General features: G+C 41.9%; 3 protein-coding genes and 1 long non-coding RNA gene across 4 annotated transcripts; 3 read left to right on the top strand and 1 right to left on the bottom strand.

The window, feature by feature from the left end:
* Window positions 1-4,204: 4,204 nt before the first annotated feature.
* On the bottom strand, window positions 4,205-5,319 carry LOC144212866 (uncharacterized). The gene is made up of 2 exons (XR_013329835.1): window positions 5,244-5,319; window positions 4,205-4,567 (listed from the first exon to the last, which is right to left on the bottom strand). It is a non-coding gene; the product is annotated as an uncharacterized LOC144212866 (long non-coding RNA).
* A 234-nt stretch (window positions 5,320-5,553) lies between these two features.
* On the top strand, window positions 5,554-11,273 carry LOC144212911 (uncharacterized). Its single transcript, XM_077741105.1, has one exon. It carries the CDS (start codon window positions 5,554-5,556, stop codon window positions 11,053-11,055), a length of 5,502 nt encoding a protein of 1,833 aa, XP_077597231.1. The 3' UTR covers window positions 11,056-11,273.
* A 101-nt stretch (window positions 11,274-11,374) lies between these two features.
* On the top strand, window positions 11,375-15,275 carry LOC144212565 (scaffold protein ILK-like). Its single transcript, XM_077740548.1, has 13 exons — window positions 11,375-11,524; window positions 11,633-11,761; window positions 12,671-12,836; window positions 12,910-13,005; window positions 13,244-13,340; window positions 13,464-13,547; window positions 13,631-13,716; window positions 13,784-13,893; window positions 14,028-14,155; window positions 14,240-14,361; window positions 14,550-14,649; window positions 14,730-14,860; window positions 14,931-15,275. The coding sequence occupies exons 2-13, from the start codon at window positions 11,673-11,675 to the stop codon at window positions 15,078-15,080; spliced, it is 1,359 nt and encodes a 452-aa protein (XP_077596674.1). The 5' UTR covers window positions 11,375-11,524; window positions 11,633-11,672; the 3' UTR covers window positions 15,081-15,275.
* Window positions 15,276-16,949: 1,674 nt separating this feature from the next.
* bud13 (BUD13 homolog) lies at window positions 16,950-19,358 on the top strand. The gene is made up of 9 exons (XM_077740547.1): window positions 16,950-17,148; window positions 17,277-17,364; window positions 17,605-17,689; window positions 17,766-18,226; window positions 18,341-18,449; window positions 18,525-18,663; window positions 18,733-18,917; window positions 18,986-19,067; window positions 19,145-19,358. Exons 1-9 carry the CDS (start codon window positions 17,009-17,011, stop codon window positions 19,236-19,238), a joined length of 1,383 nt encoding a protein of 460 aa, XP_077596673.1. The 5' UTR covers window positions 16,950-17,008; the 3' UTR covers window positions 19,239-19,358.
* The last annotated feature ends 107 nt before the right edge of the window (window positions 19,359-19,465 follow it).

The following is a 19,465-nucleotide window of genomic DNA, read 5'->3' on the forward strand; positions in this document are numbered from 1 at the left end:
TGCCGGTATTGTATTCAATTTATGATGTTTTTTCAGAATATTGTAGCATTTTATTTACCATATTTTGTTAGTACATTTCACACTATTCTAATAATGAAGCTCCTACAAACAGCAACGTTAATATCTCCTTTTCTTTTAGATTTTGATTATTTTTCCACATTTTCTTCTGTTATTTTGTGAAATGTTTCCCTTTTGTTCTTGAGAAAAAATAATGTTTAAATTCCACGTGAGTGGCCAGCAAACAGCTTTTAAGCCTCAAGCAAATAAAATATAGCTTTGAATAAATGTGACCCCTTATAATTTCTATAGGATGTCGCTTCACCGTCCAATTCCTTTTAAAATCAAAGCATATCATCACCTTTTGTACCAAGATATATATCATCAAATGATATTATGTCCATTCAATGGCTGCCGACCTTTTTTCCACTTCAAATGTCGTTATCAATGTCAGTCAATGAATTCAGATTGCAATATTTTTTTCCCCATCCAAATATGAATACATTCATGGCAAATATGAGGTTACTCCCTCATTTCCACAGTCCCGTGCAGCTCGTCCACAGATGCCGCTTTGTTTAGGTTACATAAGGCGAGTGGCGATGTGGGCAGAAGAATCATCTGCGACGTGTGTAATCTCCTTTGACGTCGCTGTCTTGATGCTGTTCCCATGCGCTTGAGTGTGTATGTGCCTGTCGTTATGTAAGGACGCCACATTAACCACAGACTCGCTTTGTGTTTGTCGCTCGCCGCAAACAACAAGAAAATGCAGTAGAGGAACATGTCTCAGTATCTTTTCAATCCAAGACATTTAATGCCAATGTTTGGGTGACAATATAGCAGTCTAATCCAAGTCAATATATAAGAATTTAATCTATTGAAAGATAATACTATTGATTGATATTTATATAACATTACAATTATGTCATAGGGTTGTTTATCTCCTGCCCTGTGATTGGCTGGCTACCAATTCAGGGTGTACCCTTGCCTCATACCCAACAGCAGCTGGGATAAGCTCCAGCACCCCCCACATGACACTAGTGAGAAGAAAGTGATTAAGAAAATGAAGGAATGAATTATTTCTGTCATGAAATTTGAAGATGCGTTTTGCAGAAATTTCATGGAGTTTTGCGTATTTATTTCAATTGGAATTAATGTGAGTAGAATCTGTAGCTGTATTTTTTGCATGTATTTTTGTTGATTCTTTTCTCTGGTCTGTCTTGTGCTGCGGATTGTTCATTTGTTTTCACCTGTTGACTCATTCCTCATGTGACTACGCCTATTCGCTGCCTCATCCATCTGCTCCCGATGTCTTGTTAACCTATGTAAGTGTATTTAATTCCCCTTTCTTTGTGCATCTCAGGTTACGTCAATGTCAAGTTGATGTGAGTATACTGCTATTTCCCTTACAAGTCTTGTCTTTGTTTGCTTTTGGTTCTCTAGTTTATGGTTTGCACTTTATATTTAGGTTATGTTAAACAGAATTATGAATTACATACCACCACCCTGCCTGGCCCTTTAGTCAAATTTGACAGATATACAGTAATACCTCTACTTACAAATACCTCTAAATATGACATTTTCAACTTACAAAACACTTTGATTTACAAATGCATGTTCCACTTTACAAAAACAAAAAACAAGTTACAAAATACCCCAAAACATATCCTTTTTTTCTAAGTCTGTTATTTCATTATGCATAGTTCATTATCTAATGAATAGGATGTCTATTAATGGAAATGAGTTAATTATTGGCATTTTTGCTCTTTGCGTAAAGGCGCAACCATTGTACATGGTAAAAACAAAGTAGGACACATCAGTAGCTAATCAAACCAACAAGCCCAAAGTGACGTGGCCGAACAAAACGCTCCTCCATTAGATCCGAGCGATTGAATATTTATGTTGTGGAAGCGCAAAAGAGCCAAACTGCTAGTGCTAACCTTTAGCACGCGAGTCGACTTTGTGATAATTGCCAGACGTCGGCGTGTGTGATTCAGCACTCGCAATACATATTAGATCCCCGACGACCGGTATGGAGACTTGCACTTTTTTCTCGGAACATGATATCTTTTGTATAAGAAATTGGAGGACATTTTTATGACATCTTCACCCTGGAAAATGATATACATAGTTTTCCAGTTTTTATGCTGGAAGAGCATTAATACATCAGCCTGTCCACTATGCTTGGCTGGGATGGGCTCCAGCACCCCCTACGACCCTTGTTAAGATAACCGATACAAAAAAATGAATGAATAGATGTCCATAGTGGGCTAAAATAAGGCTCCGGCACCCTTGTAAGGATGTGTTTTAAACTATATTCTTTAACTTTGGACTTTTTTCCGCCAAAATGAACAATTTTATGTAGAAGAAAAACTTGAAAATGACTTTTCTGATTACATTTTTATATAAACAATGACTTAATATTTTCCCCAAAAGGTGAAGAAGAAACTTTTTGCAACAATGAGTTTTTACAAAATCTGTCAATGTTCCATAAAAGCATATTTCGTTAAATTTTCTAGTGCTTTCCTTTGTAATGAGACTAGGCATGAAATGACTCCCTGGATAAACTGTTAATGTCATTCATTCATAGAGAATTATTATTTTTTTTTTTTACAAAGTTACAGTTGATGACGCTTGTTGAATAATAATTATATTAATCCGCAAGGCATCTTATTTCTCCACGGTTGCTTTCCATTTCCTTCCACACTAATTAATAAAAGCAGTAGAGCTTAAGAGGTCCTTTGCCACAAATGTACTCTTGATAGAATAATCTTCCTTCATAAATATATTCCACCTTATTAGTTCCTTGGCTGCCATTGAAAAAAAGATACACACATTGTTCATTGAGCTTGCTATTATAATGTCACTTATTCCCTAATTTACATGTTGTTATTTTCTCACTTTAAAAAAAAAAGTGAGAAAGATGATGCTGATGATTATTATTTCTCTTTCCCCTCGATGCACTCGGTCCAATCCAGTTATTTTTCTGTTTGATGTTGCTTGCAACAGAACTTGAAAGTCAGTAAATATGAATTAAAAAAAAAAGAAAATGTTTATTATGCAATGTTTCTGTGGCTTGCATCAGAGCCATCATTCAACCAAAAATGGGGAACAGACAGCTTCATTATTTCATAACAATATTAATCATGGAGGGGGGGATAAAAATCGTAACACCCTTCCTTCCACATGACCCTACAGATTACTATAACGTATCAAGTCTGCCACTTGGTGGTTGTAGTATAGTCGGGAATATTATTCATAAATGTTTATTAAGGAAAGGACTGAGAAAATTACATTTAAATAAAGGACTATGAATACAAAAAGAATAAAGATTGCAGAATTGTTTATTTTTGGATTTTCAGCTATTTTTCTTTTGTATCCCTTTTCATCAAATTCATATTTCCTTACCATAATCATGTATTTATTTACATATTTACTTTTTAAACCTAATTTATTATGTTTGTATTCATAATTGTTTGGATTTTCACTATTTTTGCATTCATTCATTTTCCTAAACAGCTTAACCTTGTTAAGTTGACATTTTCTTTATTTTTCAAGGTGGGCTTTCTATGAATATTTTTATATATGTATTTATTCAGTATTTTTCCCTATTTACCTTTTGTTTATTCACAATTTTCACTTAAAAAGGGGCAAAAATGTATTATTTATTATCAACACTGCTTGTTCCTGTCACCTTGCATCTTGCAAAAGGCAGACTACACAATAGATGGCTTCCCAGTAGAGCAGACTACACAATTGACTGGTTCCCAGTAGGGTTGAGATAAAGCCAGACAAGCATTTGCACTCAAAATCCCAACGCTACTCGGTAAGAATCGATCACATACTACCCAGACAAAAGTCCGGCAAAAAAAAACAAAAAACACTGCAGTATTTGGTAGTCCTATCTATTTTGAGTTCAAAAGAAATAAAACAAAAGTTTCCCATAGTTTTAGACTGCAGACATTTTACATCCATTTATATTCGAACAACAACAACAACGACAACAACAAAACATGAAATTGATGCAAATGATTTAGTTTCACTAGTTTTAATTGTGAAAAACTCATTTCGATTCACGGCAGATGGATGAGAAGACATCTTTGTCTTCCCTAATTATATGTTGGCTCCTCCCCAAAACATGTTTGTTAGGATTTGATTCCATTCATTCGCCAGATCAAAATGATTGGACGCTTACAACCGTCAATGGCAGTCGATTTCCTGGATTGCACTGGCTCTACCGGCGATAGCTTTGTCTGGTTACCATTGTGTGTCAACTTCATGTCCTGCATCCTAAGGCAGCCATTTTTATGCTCAGGTACGAGATGAAATATTACTGAGGTTATCCTGACATCCAATAACTAATGCCTTTTTTTTTCAATTAACAAGCAAGGGCTGCTGCTGTCCACATAGTCACGCAGTAAATGTGTTTTTACTTCAACAACAGGAACATTAAGAGCTGACAATTGTTGCTTTTCTTTGTTGATAAAAGGGCACGGCGAGAGAGGGAATGGTCCCATTTTGTCGACTCCCGTCGACCCGAGCGACGAGAGAAAGCAGACCACGAAAATTCCGTCTATGGAAACATTGCAGGTCAGCGGTCACTGCAATTGTTTTTTTTTTTGTAGCCATTGTGCAGCTTGATGAACAAAAAACACTCTTCTTGTGTTCAGGTTGTGGGGAATGTGATGCTTTACAAATAGAGACACAACACTACTTTAAACTTCAATTATGGCTACTTCACTAAATTCTTTAACTGTATTAAAAATGTTATTCATTTATTCATTTTCCTCCATTCTCAAAAGGGTTGCAGAGGTTGCTGGAGTCTAACCCAGCTCTCTTTTGGCGGGGGGGAAAGACAGACTACAGCCTAGACTGGTCGCCAATCAATTGTAAGGAGAGACAGAAGACCATCCACATTACTATTCATATTTATCTTTTCTCTATTTTGAAATAAATGGCCATATTGTCTTGCGCTGTGGCATTTTGTCTTTGTCACCTTGCAGTTTCATGCATGTCAAGTCTAGTTTACGTGCATAGAAATCGTAACCTTAATTCAGTTTTTTGAGTTATAAATACGGCCTATATGCGAAAAAAGATGGTAATCATATTCAACCTATTTTTCACTGACTGCCTCACATAATTTAAAAGAGCAGAATATCTATCACATTGAATGGCAGAAAGACTTGATCTTGAAATTCTCATGTCTACTAGATATTGAGTGGCTTAATACAGAAAAGAAACAACCTCACTTGACATTTGTATGGATCTTCCATTGTTTTTCAGGTATGGTCACGGAACTCCTGACTTTTTTTGTGTCTTCTGACCACAATAAGCCGTCCCCCCCCCCCCTGCAGTCCCCCCAAATGTCATAATAATAATCATCACCAAACATCATCATAGCCCTGTCATCCCTTATGAGACAGGAAAGTTGTCATCGACAAAGGTGGGCGTGTCTAGAATTTACTGGAATGAGACAGCAATGTGGTGACCTGATTGCATCAAAGAAGACCAAGGACTCTCCTGAACGAGGGGCAACGGCGCGTGACCTCGTCACGCCAAATGGAGAGTAAAATTAAGTTGCAAATACGCTCCTGCCTGTCCAATCTGCAACCGCGACGCTTTCGGGAGATTTACCGGGTGGGAGGACGCCGACATCACGCCATTTGTATCCGTGACGGCTGGCTAGAGTTCTACCTGACATGTGCGGAAAAGGCGCAGCGTAAAATTATTACTAATCATTCCGACAAATCATTCAGAGACTCAAAAACGTCAGGAATGTCCGGACGGGAGGACGAGTGGTTGCAGAGAAACGCCGAGGCCAAGGCCAGAACGGCGGAGGAACCAGTGGAAGTGGAAGAAGATGAGCAAAAGGATGGCGGGGTGGAAAAGGAGTGGATGGAGGAGGAGGAGAAGAAGAAAGGGAGTGTTTATAATGAGGAGAAAAATTCAGCTAGGCCAGAGGAGCTCACAATGAGTCGCCAGGAGGAGCTTCCATATGAGAGGGAGAATGATATTGGACAAGAAGAGAAGCAGGAGGAGGAGAAAATGGCTGATCTAAAGGAGGAGCTGGAAAAAGGAGGTGATCTGGAAATAGCACTGAAAGGGAGCCACCAGGAGGAGGTTGTTATGAGTTACAGTGACTATATGGAGAAAGGGAATGTGAAATTGGAAGAGTTTGATTTGCTGAAGGAGGAGAAAGAAAGTGCCTATAATGAGGAGAGGAGCACTGACCAGGAAATTATCAAAATTGGGAAATATGAGGAGGAGGAGGAGGAATTGGAGCTAAATGACCGAGGGGAGCTTGATTGCAGAACGGAAGAGAAAGTCTGGGCGGCCCGAGATGATGCAGAGGATGTGTTTCACCAGAAGGGGGAGAATACATTTGAAGACAAGGAGGAGGAACATGAGGGAAATCTCCAAGATGGAGGAGGCCATCACACTGTGGATAAAAATGGTGATGAGAAGCTAGAGGCCACCTCTTGTGAAAACCAGGAGGAGGAAACAAGGAATGAAAAGGAAAAGACTGAACAGATGGAGGAGAAAGTGTGTGACCAGGGTGAGAAGGAGGAAATAAATGACCATAACCATGTCAGTCAAGTAAGTTTTTATGAAGCTGGTGAGGGGGAGAAACTGAATGAATTGAAAGAGTTGGATGGTGAGAAGAAAAATGATGATGATGAGGATGAGGAGGAGGAGGAAAATATTCATGAGGAGAAAATGAATGGCCAAGACCCAGAGGGTGAATGCATAAAAGCAAAAGGCAGTAATGATAATGAGGGGGATGGGGAAGAGCACAGAGAGAAGCAAAAGGAAAAAGAGGAGAAATGGATGGAAGAGGGTGATTCTTTAGAGGAGGAGGCCAGAGAGGAGAAAGAAGGAGATCAAATAGGCTATCCCACTAAAGAGCAAATTGACTGTGTGACCAAGGAGAAAGAGCCTGAGCTTGGTGAGACTGAGGAGCAAATTGAGGATGTGATGAAGGAGAAAGAGCCTGAACTTGTTGAGAAGGAGAAGGAGAAAGGGGGGAGTAGCCATCAACACAGGAAGAACAATCAGGAGAAGAAGGGGGCCAAGTGGGCAAAGGAAGGAAAAGGCAAAGCGACAGAAGTAGGGAAAGGGGTAACCCTTACCCTTACCCTCACGCTAACCCTCACCTTAACCCAGGATGAGGAGTTGAAGGAGAAGAGCTGTGACCTGAAGGTGGTACAGGAGGAGAGTAGTGATCAAGAAAGCAAGAAGCGCCAGGAATTGGCAGAAAGGATGGAGGACCAAAGAGCGTGTGATCGTGGCAAGGGGGAGACCAGGAGAAAAGACAAGGACAAGAAGAATAAGCATGAGGAGCAAAGAGGGGAAGGGGAGCAGGGGGAGGAGCGGAAGATGGATACAGATTCTTGTCAAGAGGAGATAAAGGGCAACCCTGTGATGGAGGAGAAAAGGAGTGAGCCAAAGGAGGAGGTTGGTGAAGAAAGGGAGGAGAAGAACCAGGAGGAGGCGCAAATAAAGACTGAGGAGGAAGGAGGTGACGGGGAGAAAGAGTGTGATCTTGCACAGAATGAGGAGAAAAGTGACAATGATGAGAAAATAGCTGGTGAGAAAGTGAAGGACTGGGAGAGTGGGAAGGATGAGAGCCATCAGGAGGAGGAGGAGTTGGTTGGACAGCAGGAGAGGAGTGATACTGAAGAGGAGCAAGGAGTAATTGAGGCCCCTGAAAACACTGTTGACCACGTTGAGGAGGAGAAAAGCTACAGCCATGAGAAAGGGCAAGAGGATGAAATCAAAGATGGCGACGAGAACGGTGAGCAGGAGAAAGAATTCAGAATTAACCAGGAGGTGGGTGAGAAAGATAGCTTTGAGGAGACGAAGGAGCAAAGGAATGAGGAAAGTAGTGACCATGAAAAGGGGGAGGAAAAGACTGAGAAGGAGGTCAACGTGGATGATGGTGAAGAGGAGAACATTTGGAATAATATCAAAGATTGGGGCGAGAAAGGGGACCGGGAGGAGGAAATGAGGAGTAACGAGGAGAAGTGTGGCTTGGAGGAGATCAGCGAACAAAGAGATGAGGAGAGGAGTGATTGGGAAAAAGGGGAAGAAAGAGTTGACAAAGAAGAGAAGGTGGATGATGGTGAAGAGAAGGAAGGAGGAGAGGATAACATCCAAGACTTTGGCGAAAAGGGGGAGCAGGAGGAGCAGGAGAAGGAAATTAGCAGTCATGGGAAGGAAGACAAAGAGTCTGACCTCCTTGAGATGAACAGTCAGATAAATGAGGAAAGGAATGAAGTTGACAAGGAGGAGAATGTGGCTGATGCTAAAAAGGAGGAAAACGGCCTCCAGGAGGAGGGGGAAGAGGACAAAATCAAAGATCCCTTCAAAGAGGGGGACCAGGAGGAGCAGGAGATCAGCAGTAATGGGAAGGGGGAGAAAATGTGTGACCTGGAGGAGGTGAATGAACAGAAAAATGAGAAAAAGAACAACCATGAAGTAGGAGAGAACAATGCTGATAAGGAAGAGAAGGTGGATGATGGTAAAGAGGAGGAGCCAAACGCCAATCAAGAAGACGGGCTTGAGGACAAAAGCAAAGATCACAACGAGAAGGGGGACCTGGAGGAGCTGGAGAAGGAATTCAGCAGGAAGGAGAAAGAGTGTGGCTTGGAGGAGGTGAACAGACAGAGGAGTGAAGAGGTACAAAGTGATTGTGAAGAAGAGGAGGAAAACACTGACAAGAGGGAGGAGGAGGAAGAGGAAGATCACAGTGAAAAGGGTGACCAGGAGGAGCAGGAGAAGGAAAACACTGACAAGAGGGAGGAGGAAGAAGAAGATCACAGCGAAAAGGGTGACCAGGAGGAGCAGGAGAAGGAAATCAGCAGTAAAGAGGAGGAGAAAGAGTGTGATCTTCAGGAGGTAAATGAACCCAGAAGTGAGGAGGAAAGGACCAGTCACGAAGAAGGGGAGGAGAAGGCTGACAAGGAGAATGTGGACGATGATAAAGAGGACAAACACAAAGACCCCGGCGAGAAGGGGGACCTGGAGGGGCAGGAGAAGATAAAACAGGTCGAGGAGGAGGAGGAAAAAGGGGGAGGTAATGAAGATGAGGAGAGGATGAAGCAGGATGAACAAAGTGATGGTGGAGTTGGGGAAAAGATTGATCAACAGCAGGAGAAACCCAGTTGGGATGATGAGGCGCACAAACAGGAGGAGCGAGAGGAAACAAAATCAGTTGAGGGGGAAATTGTGAATGAACGGGAGGGGGGAAATGTGAAGGAAGTGAGTAGTTACGGACAAGGGGGGAGAAATTCAACCTATGATGAGGTGGAGCTCATAGAAAAGAATGAGGATGATAATGAGAATAAGACCAACCAGGAGGAGGAGGAGGAGGGAGACAATGGCCACAGTGCAAAGCAGAAGAAAAACATGGCTGACCGGGAGGAGCATCTGAACATTGATGAAGATGAGAAAAAGAACAAGATCAATGGTGGAGAGGAAACAAATGGCCAAAGAGAGGAGGAGCAGGAGGAGAATAATAGCTATGATGAGGTGAAGAGTAGCCAGGAGAATGACCACGGAGAAATTGATCAAGTGGTCAAAAAGGAGGAGGCAGAAATGTCTCCAGAGATTGAGCGCGACCAAAAGATGGAGTCGGAAAAATATGACCGCGAAGAGGAGGAAAAAATGGAATACAGTGACCAGGTTGAGAGAAACATTGATAAAGGAGTAGAGATGAGAACAGAACTGGTGGTGCAGGAGAAGAAAGAGGAGGAAAAGAACACGGAGGTCATTGTGAGAGAGCATGAGAAGGAGAACAAGAGCGGGCAGAAGAGGGAGGACGAAAATAACAAAGATGGCGAGAGTATCGTCCGGGTGAAAAAGAGAAAAATGTGTTGTGAGATTGAATGTGACCAGAAGGAGCAAGAAATGGGCCACGATGAGAAGGAGCAGAAAAAGTCGGACCAAGAAGAAGAGGGGAATGTGGCTGGACGTGAAAAAGAGCAAGAGGAGAAGGAGGGAAGAAACAGGAGAGACAATGAGGAAGAGACACAGAATGACCAAAAAGAGGATGTTGATTTGATGGAAGTGGAGTACCATGGTAACAATGAAGAGGAGAGAAAAAACAGCCAGGAGAAGGAGGAGAAAGAAAGTGTTGGAGAGAAGATGAAGGACCAGGGGGAGGAGGCAAAAACGGGTGACAGTGACAAAGAGGAGGAAAGTAGCAGTAATGGGGAAGAGCTCGAGAAAGAGAAGGAAAAACTTTGTGAAAAGGGAGAAGAAATGGACGACCACAAGGAAAAAACACAAGTCGTGGGACTCACTGATTCCCAACAGGAGGAGAACCAGGAGGAGGAGGGACAAATAAATGACACGGTGGAGGAGAGCAACCAGGAGGATGGTAATAAAGATGAAGACCCTAAAGAAGGAGGTAGCGACGCTCATGATGAACACAAGCAAGAAAGAGACAACCAGGAGGAGAAGGAGCTAAATTGCAAAGAGCCGGAGGAGCTCAAACAAAATGGCACGGAGACCCTATTGGAGGAGGACAATGACGAGAGTGAGGACCAAAGTGAGAGTGAAAGTGAGGATGACAGCGAGAAGGAAGAACATGTCCTTCAGGAGGGCAACGGGGAAAGGGAGAGAACGGAGGAGCAGCAGGATGAACCGGGGGATGAGGAGGAGGAGGAGGAAGAAGAGGAGGAGGACGATGAGGACATGGATGTTGAAGATGGTTACGTTGAGTGTGCGGTAAGTGATGGTAACACCAAGGCCATGGGAGACTGCGACAATGACGACGACTCCGAGGCGCCTCGGGGTCGATGGAACGACGCGGTGAGGAGGTCCTGGGCGGAAAGGTGGAGCAGGGCGAGGAGAGAGCATGGCAGGCGCTGGGCTGTCATGAGGGGGAGGAGGTACAGGGCGATGAGGAGGCGCTGGATGACCACCAAGAGGAGAGCCAAGGCCAAGAGGAGGTTGCTCGCCATGAGGAGGAGGACTGGGAGGAGGACGCCCAGTCCGCACACTAGTCAGGCCGCGGGAGGAGGAATGATGATGTCGCAAAGTGAAGACGGGCTGTGATTGATCAGGAGAAAATGGACTCATGAGTGTGTGTTGTTGTTGTTGTTTGAGAAAAACTCATTGAAATTGACTACATAAATATGAAAAACATATGATTGGACCATTATCATCATCATCAATGGCACTGGAGCTGTTAATGTTTTTGTTATTTTTGCAGACACAATGTAACAGAGCACACAATAAATGTATTTTGCCAAGTAGGAACTATCATAACAAAAGGACTCGGTTCAATTCCTTATTAGGAAACTTGCAAATTGTGTGTGACGCAGGCCCAACAGTAGGAATGTTGCACTGCTACTGTTTGTCCACAGGAGGGCAACCATGTACTGCGGATTATTCTGTCCGCTGGACGCTCTCTGGATGTCGGCCACGGACACCGGGGCGGGGCGATGTCTGTAGCCCGTAGTCCTTCCTCACTTATGGGGTAGAACTTTTTTTAAAGATCGGGTGGGGTAACAAAGGAGTAACGGTAGGATCGTTTAATTCCTTACTTTGTGATTTTCAGTATTGAGTACTTCAGTGTTTTCTCCAACTTTAGATTCATGTCAATCAGGTTTTGAATTGTTTTTTTTTTTAGGTCGCGCATCTTACTCCAAACGGAGTAGCCTACTGGAAATATGAATGATATCTTCACACTTTGTCGAGAAGGCAACTCTGTGGCTGTGCGTTTGTGGTTGGACAACACAGAAAATGACCTCAATTTAGGGTGAGTGGACAGATAGATAAATATTGTGAGGAAAGTGCGCGCATCCAAATAGTTTCCATTTGAGTACGACATTTGGATCTGCGCGTTGAATGACGTCACCGTCTCAATTGTGTGTTCAACAAACGGCAACATTCCCAGAAAGGAAGTTCATTCCCAATTCAGACCATATATGTATATTGACAGCCTTCATATCCTGTGTGGGCGTGTCATGTCAACACTGAGACTAGTTTTCACTCTTCCCATGTTTGCCATCACTGGAATGCACTTGATGGGGGGGTCGATGACCAGCCCCTCACTCTACTTATCCCCACAACAGCTCTTAGATTCTTTTTATAACTCAGGAAACTACACTGTGACGTCACTTTGGGATTGCCAGACTGGTGATGTGAGATGTGCAAACTAAAACAGGACTTTTAATTATATTTCTGCTGGCAGTTGGCCATAGTACATTAAAAAAAAGATAGTCAGTCATTCCTCTTTTCCTCTTGCAAACATTGTTTATCAGCGGACCAGGCGTCCGGTAGAATTTAGACCACCCGTGGTGTGGAGTACCATGCAGCGCAGTCTAAATAAAGATTGGAAAAAGAGTAAGATCTTATTTTCCTTTTGACACTTGAAAATAAAAAAATGACACGGACAGCTACGATTCCTTTCAAGTAAAGTTGTTTTTTAAAGTCAATTTGTTTTTTATAGATTCAAAATCCCTCTGAATGGATCTTTATAACATGTGTTTGTGGTGGAAATCAAAAAAGGTGGCTGCACTTCCACTCCAAAAACAGGCTCACCCCTACTTTAAAGGCTATTTCTCAGTTTCTTGGTTAGCTTTGAGCCCCTTTCATAAATTCATAATTCATAAAACTGGTCTTAGTCTTTCAGGCCTCAAGAAAAAACACATCTTTCTCTCACCAGGGACGACCATGGCTTTAGCCCACTCCATTGGGCATGCCGAGAGGGACGCGGTGGTGTAGTGGACATGCTCATCATGAGGGGCGCCCGCGTCAATGTTTTGAACCGCGGAGACGACACCCCCTTGCATTTAGCATCCAGTCACGGCCACGTGGACATTGTGGCTAAGGTACACAACTGTCGTATACTAAATTAAATGTCACAAGTGCACTGTCATGTCATCATGTTGATGTTGTGTGTAGTTGATTCAATGCAAGGCCGACCCCAACACAGTCAACGAACATGGAAACACACCATTGCATTACGCGTGCTTCTGGGGAAAAGACGATGCAGCGCAGGTATGAAACATTTGCAATATGAATTTTACACTATTTACACTGAGTATGCCCCCCTGCTAAAGAAAAAAAAATCCCTATAAAGGCTGTAAAAAAGGGTGTCTTTGTGTTGTCAGTTTCCAAATAGAAAGTAATCAGTCATACTCATAGAATAATCTATCTAATAATTATTTTTTTAGATTCAGTTTTGGCAGAAAAAGAACATTTGAATCGATCTTTTGTTTTAATCTTGAATTTTTAGGATCTGGTGCTAAGTGGGGCTCAGGTCTGTGTGTGTAACCGGTATGGACAAACGCCTCTAGACAAGGCCAAGCCTCACCTCAGACAACTGCTTCAAGGTCCGTAGCAGAATTGTCACCTCACCTGACGTCAATGTCAACCACCGATTTTACAAATTTTAGTACCATTATCAACCAATATAATGAAGTCTTGACATAGTTTTTTATGCTTCATTGATTCAGAGAAGGCTGAAAAACTGGGCCAGAGTTTGACAAAAGTTCCTTACAAGGAAACCTTCTGGAAGGGCACCATGAGGACCAAACCACGTTAGTCAGCACAAAATATATACATACACATGTTGGTTCATATTAATACAATAACTTTTTTCTTTTAATTATTTTGCTTTCAGGTAATGGCACGCTCAACAAACAGGCCGGAATTGATTACCAGGAACTTTCACTGCTTGCAAAAATCAATGAAAATCATTCAGGCGAGGTTTGTGTCACATATGTCTGAGTTAATGTTATGCATGAGTGTAAGTGTGTGTATTTCTGTTGTGTAGAGTTGGAAGGGTCGCTGGCAGAGTGAGGACGTGGTAGTGAAAGTGTTGCAGGTGAGGGAGTGGAGCACCAGGAAGAGCAGAGACTTCAGCGAGGAGCATCCCAAATTACGGTATCATTTGTATACATTTACACAATAAAAATAAACAACTCATTTAATTCATAGTAGTCACCAAAAGGCATTTTCAATAATAACATTGACTATATCCTAGGGTAGGTTGCTCATTTGTTAGTATTTTTATGCAGGATTTTCTCTCACCCAAACATCCTCCCTGTTCTGGGGGCGTGTCAGTCTCCCCCGGCTCCTCACCCCATCATCATCACGCCTTATATGCCATACGGATCTCTGTACAAGCTCCTCCATGAAGGCACAAGTGAGTTCACTCATTCTAGCAGTTTATGAATAAAGATATGCATCAAAGATGTCAAAGATCACAGATCTTTTTCTGTGTTGTCAGATCTGGTGGTGGACCAAAATCAAGCGATTAAGTTTGCATCGGACGTGGCTAGCGCCATGACCTTCCTACATACCCTGGAACCCATGGTCCCGAGACTGTACCTCAACAGCAAACACATCATGGTGATATGATCCAGAATGCTCAAGTCATGATCATACTTTAAATAGTTGTATTTTTTATGTATTTGAATACACCACATGATCATTGTTGTTAAAGTAGAGAAAGGTTAGACTCTACAAAAATGTCATTTACCATATTTTCTGCACTATGAAATGCACCTTCAGTAAATGGCCTATCCTAAAATTGGCAGATTGACGAAGACATGATAGCAAGAATAAGCATGGCGGACACAAAGTTCTCCTTCCAGTGCAATGGACGCATGTACTCTCCAGCCTGGATGGCCCCAGAAGGTATGAGTGCCTTTCTTTGCCAGAATAATAAGAATAATACACACTTTTAAAACCTTATATGATTTCTCATGACATTTCAGCACTGCAGAAGCGCTCCGAGGACATCAATAGAAGATCGGCTGATATGTGGAGCTTCGCCGTGCTCTTGTGGGAGCTGGTCACCAGGGAGGTGCCTTTTTCCCATTTGTCCCCCATGGAGATAGGCATGAAGGTGAATACTACATTTGGAAAACAAAAGCTTCCCTTTTAATACATGTGGTAACAATATGGCTTATTGTCAGGTTGCTCTGGAGGGCCTGCGACCCACCATCCCACCAGGCATCTCACCTCACGTCTGCAAGCTAATGAGACTTTGCATGAACGAGGATCCTGCCAAAAGGCCCAAATTTGATATGATTATGCCCATTTTGGAAAAAATGCGAGACAAGTGAACTACACTTCTTTTTTTCTGCTCAGCCGCTGTATAGAATGTCAATGAAGCCACTCATTTTCCCAGTTTTGTTGCTTACGTGCTCCCATACTATATCCTAACAATGACAAATGAGGAATTGTGCCAGCCAATGGAACTGCCCATTCGCACAATGATGATGCAACATCAAGCAATAAATATTCTAGTATTTAATGTATATTTCTTTAAATGAATATGATCCATTACACCTAGTCACAATGTTTCTTTAGTTGAACATAAATTGTAAATATTGGTATATTTTACAGTAAGTTGGACATTTATTTTAACAAGTGACCTTCATCGGCACCCATTCATCCTTAGCTCTCTCACACACACACACACTCTCTCTCATACACACACACACACACACACACCCTCCCCCTCAGTACTTTACTCTGCATTGCCGAGACTTGCTTCATCATCCTGCACCGAAACACAGGTATGGCTCCCTAAAAAATATTCCCTGACACAAAATATTGATAATAATAAATATAAAATAATCCCTTGATATATTTTGTAGCATGATAACAAATTACAGTAATGCCATTCCTTCCAATTTATTGTAATAATTTTGAAGGTCAATGACATGTTTTCAAAGGTGCATTGATGGTTATTTTGGACATTCACCATAAAAATGCAATGACTTTTTCTTTGGAAAAAAAAATGACCACAGCAAACATGAAATTGTATGGAAATATCTTTTAAAGGAACACACACACACACCTGAAATAATCAGAAAGGTCTCGTTCCAGGGCTCATAAACAATGCTATACAATATAATTGTGTTTTTTTTTCTGCTAATGAGGGCAAAGACTGTTTTTCCATTTCCCCAGTTGGATGACCACCATCTATCATGCTCCAGCATATTTTTATGTTCAGCATCATGGGAAGTAAGGAAAATATTTCCACAATATTTCCATAAATACATAGTAAACAATCACTTTTGGTGTTTTTTTTTTGTGTCAGTGTTGCTGAGGCCGATATGGTGCGACAGCATCACAGTATGTGAGGAAGAAGACGGCGACCTGCGGGTGGATTGCCTTCTCATGGCCAACCCCAATAAAATCAACAGTTATGAGTTCTCCTGGTCATCCGGTTCCAAACAAGCACTCATCAACTCCAATGTTTCCGGCCTGTCGGCAGAAGAAGAGTTCAGGAAAGTGAGTCACGTGACAGAGTTGGAACCAGACGGTTACAGGATGACGCTGAGTGGTTACAAGGATAAACTTCCACACAACACCACTTATATGTGCAAGATAACCGGGGAGGGTGCCAGCATTAATGTAGAGAGAGGTGAGTGAAGTGAGAAAATAATTTTTAAGACAAGTTTCTTAATCTTTATTTGCTCCTACAGATCATCTTGTGCCATGCGGTGCTGTCAGTGTGTTTCAGAAGTGTTCCTGGGTTATTACAATCTTGCTTTTTCTACCATTCCATGCAATCACTTAAATCAGCAATTCTCAAAAATATCCTACATAGTCTTTATGCATATGGATCACTGAATTAACCTTGCAAATGTGCATACTCTTGCAATAGTAAAACATATTTCATGCAGTGCAATTCAGTTGTTTTACCAAAGATGCAAAGGATATTTTTTTAAAAAAAAACACAAGTGTTTATGCAGTATTTATTGATTTTTTTAAGGCAAGGTGTTGAGTTTTGAAGCTGCCCTAGCTGTTTAAGATAATAAAGAAATAAAAATCTATATATCACTCATCTTGTAAATACTACTCAGTCATTCATTTTTGAACCACTTATCTTCACAGATGTATCTCCCCTTTATTCACAGTGCTTAATAACCCTTTGAATATTCCATGATTTTCAAGCCACATAAAAAAATATGTTTTTATGTTTTTCTCAGGCAAATGTAGTTTGACACTGCGCAGCCTCCGTAGTTTCCCCCACGTTATAATGGCTGCCTCCGGTACTAGTGTTAAACTTGGAGAATTATCCAAAGCAGAGTATCTAAAACGCTATTTATCCAACGATGATGATGCCAAAAAATCTAAAGGGAAGCTTAAGAAGAAACGATGTAAAGTTACAGGAAGAGGGTGAGATTCCATGATGATCTTGATGATTTCTCCATGTCGCTTCTTGCTATCATCGTTATGCAGTGTTTTGCGGTATTCTCTAGATTTACGCTTTTCCTTCTGATCCCCTTTTTCATCTCTTATGGCAGACTTACAATAGTTGACGATGATGTAGATTGGAAACAGACAGTAGCCGAGAGAAATGAGGCAGATGAAGAAGATGATGAAGCTCCAGTGGTAAGCAATCAAAGTCTGATCTGTTGTTACTATATTCATATTTTTTCGATCATTTCTATCAAACATAAACATTTTCTCACGTCACACATCAATGCAAAGGCCAAAAAACACTCTTAGACTAGAATCGGTGTTGAAATCCTAGCTTTTTTATTGACATAAAAATGGACCATGTAGATGTTTATATTGATGTTGTGACCATTGATTTGACCTGCCTATTGGTTGATGTCATCGTCCAATCAGATCGCTGAAGTGATTGATGAGCGTCCGGATGATGTGAGGATGTTGGAAATTTTCAGAAGTAGCTCCAGATGGAAAGTCATTGGAGGTTAGTTTTGTTGTTGCGGTGAGAAAATACACATGTAGGTGTAATGCTGACTACAAGTGTTTTGTTATATTTATAGAAGATGAAAATAAAGAGGAGGACATCCAATCAGAAACTCCAATTGAGAAGTCGTCACGCAGAAAAGACCGACACGACTCTCCGGATGCTTCTCCCCCGAGAAGAGCTCGGCACGATTCTCCCGATATGTCACCACCCAGAAGAAAACATAACGATTCTCCTGATATATCGCCACCCAGGAGGAAACGCCATGATTCACCCGACATGTCGCCGCCTAGGAGAAAACGCCATGATTCACCTGACATGTCGCCACCCAGGCAGCGTTCAAAGAAGTCGGGAAACATGCAAAGCGTGCCTTCTTCTAAACGAGGTTCAGATTCTGACCAGTCGCCACCGAGGAAAAAGCAGCAGAAAGGACGACGACATTCTGATTCGGACCAGTCGCCCCCCAGACGGGGGAAGCGTGGTGGCAAATTGTCTGATGATGACCTGTCGCCTCCTCGCAAGACGGTCCGTGCAGAGGTGAAGTTTTGAAAAAACAGTAAATTAACTAGTAACTCCATCAATCACTATTTATGTGGCCAAATAAGGTAGACACTGTTTTTGCATTGACATTTTCATTCTTTTTGTTTCCAGGGCAACAGTATGCTATCAGGTGGAAAGGCGGGTCTGATTTCTTCAGATGTTTTACACAAAGAGAAGGAGGAGGCGCGAAGGAGAGACGGAAACAACCGCGAGCTTGAAAGTATGCAAACAGCTATTGCAGTATTCCTATAGAAATATCAATATAATAGCACAATATGTATGTGTGTGTTTCCAGATGCATCCCGCCATGCTCAGACAGTGTTTCGAGACAAGAGTGGCAAAAAGCGAGACCTGGAATCGGAGCGGGAAGAACAGAAACGGAAAGCCGGAGAAAAAGCAGCAAAGGATGAGAAATATGCTCAGTGGGGCAAAGGGTGAGCGACCCTAAAATCATATTTTAAACCTTAATTTGAATTGGTGACTCAAAACAAAATGGGCGGTAGGCTGGCTCAGGGTCAGATGCAGCAGCAGCGTCTGGAAGATGCCGTGCACGAGGCTCAAAAGCCGCTGGCTCGCAATTACAACGACGAGGACCTCGACCGCATGCTGAGAGAGCAAGTCAGAGATGGCGATCCCATGGCAGCCATGTTGCAGCGGAAAAAGGAACGCAAGATACCAGGTTTTAAAGGTAACGTTGCAGATATTTACCCATGATTTCCTTACATGATTCCTAAAAGATTTCTACCCCCCTCCCAGAAAAACCTCTCTACAGAGGCCCTCCACCACCTCTCAACAGATTCAACCTTTTACCCGGATCTCGATGGGATGGTGTCAACAGGTACAATCTATACAGCACAACAATTTGATAACAGGGTCATTGCAAGTCACATTTATTCATATCTGTGTGTTTTGCAGGTCCAACGGTTTCGAAGAGAAACGCTACACAAGGATTGCAGACAAAAAAGCGCTGCAGGAAGAAGCTTATAAGTGGAGTGTGGAGGACATGTAGACAGAAAATGTTATGATTGACAAAAGATAGCCTGTGCATAGTGATGAAGTGAGCTTCATCACTTATCTTGTAAATTGTAAATACTACTCATTGTGGAGCACAGATATTTTTCAATTTTTAATGATTAAATCATTTGACTTTGTAAAAAAAATAACGTGTGTTCGACTTGAAATCACTGATAACAAATTACATTTTTATTCTAAGACTTCACCCATGGCACTGACACA

Source organism: Stigmatopora nigra, chromosome 19, assembly GCF_051989575.1.
Source record: "Stigmatopora nigra isolate UIUO_SnigA chromosome 19, RoL_Snig_1.1, whole genome shotgun sequence".
In the NCBI taxonomy this organism is placed as follows: domain Eukaryota; kingdom Metazoa; phylum Chordata; class Actinopteri; order Syngnathiformes; family Syngnathidae; genus Stigmatopora; species Stigmatopora nigra.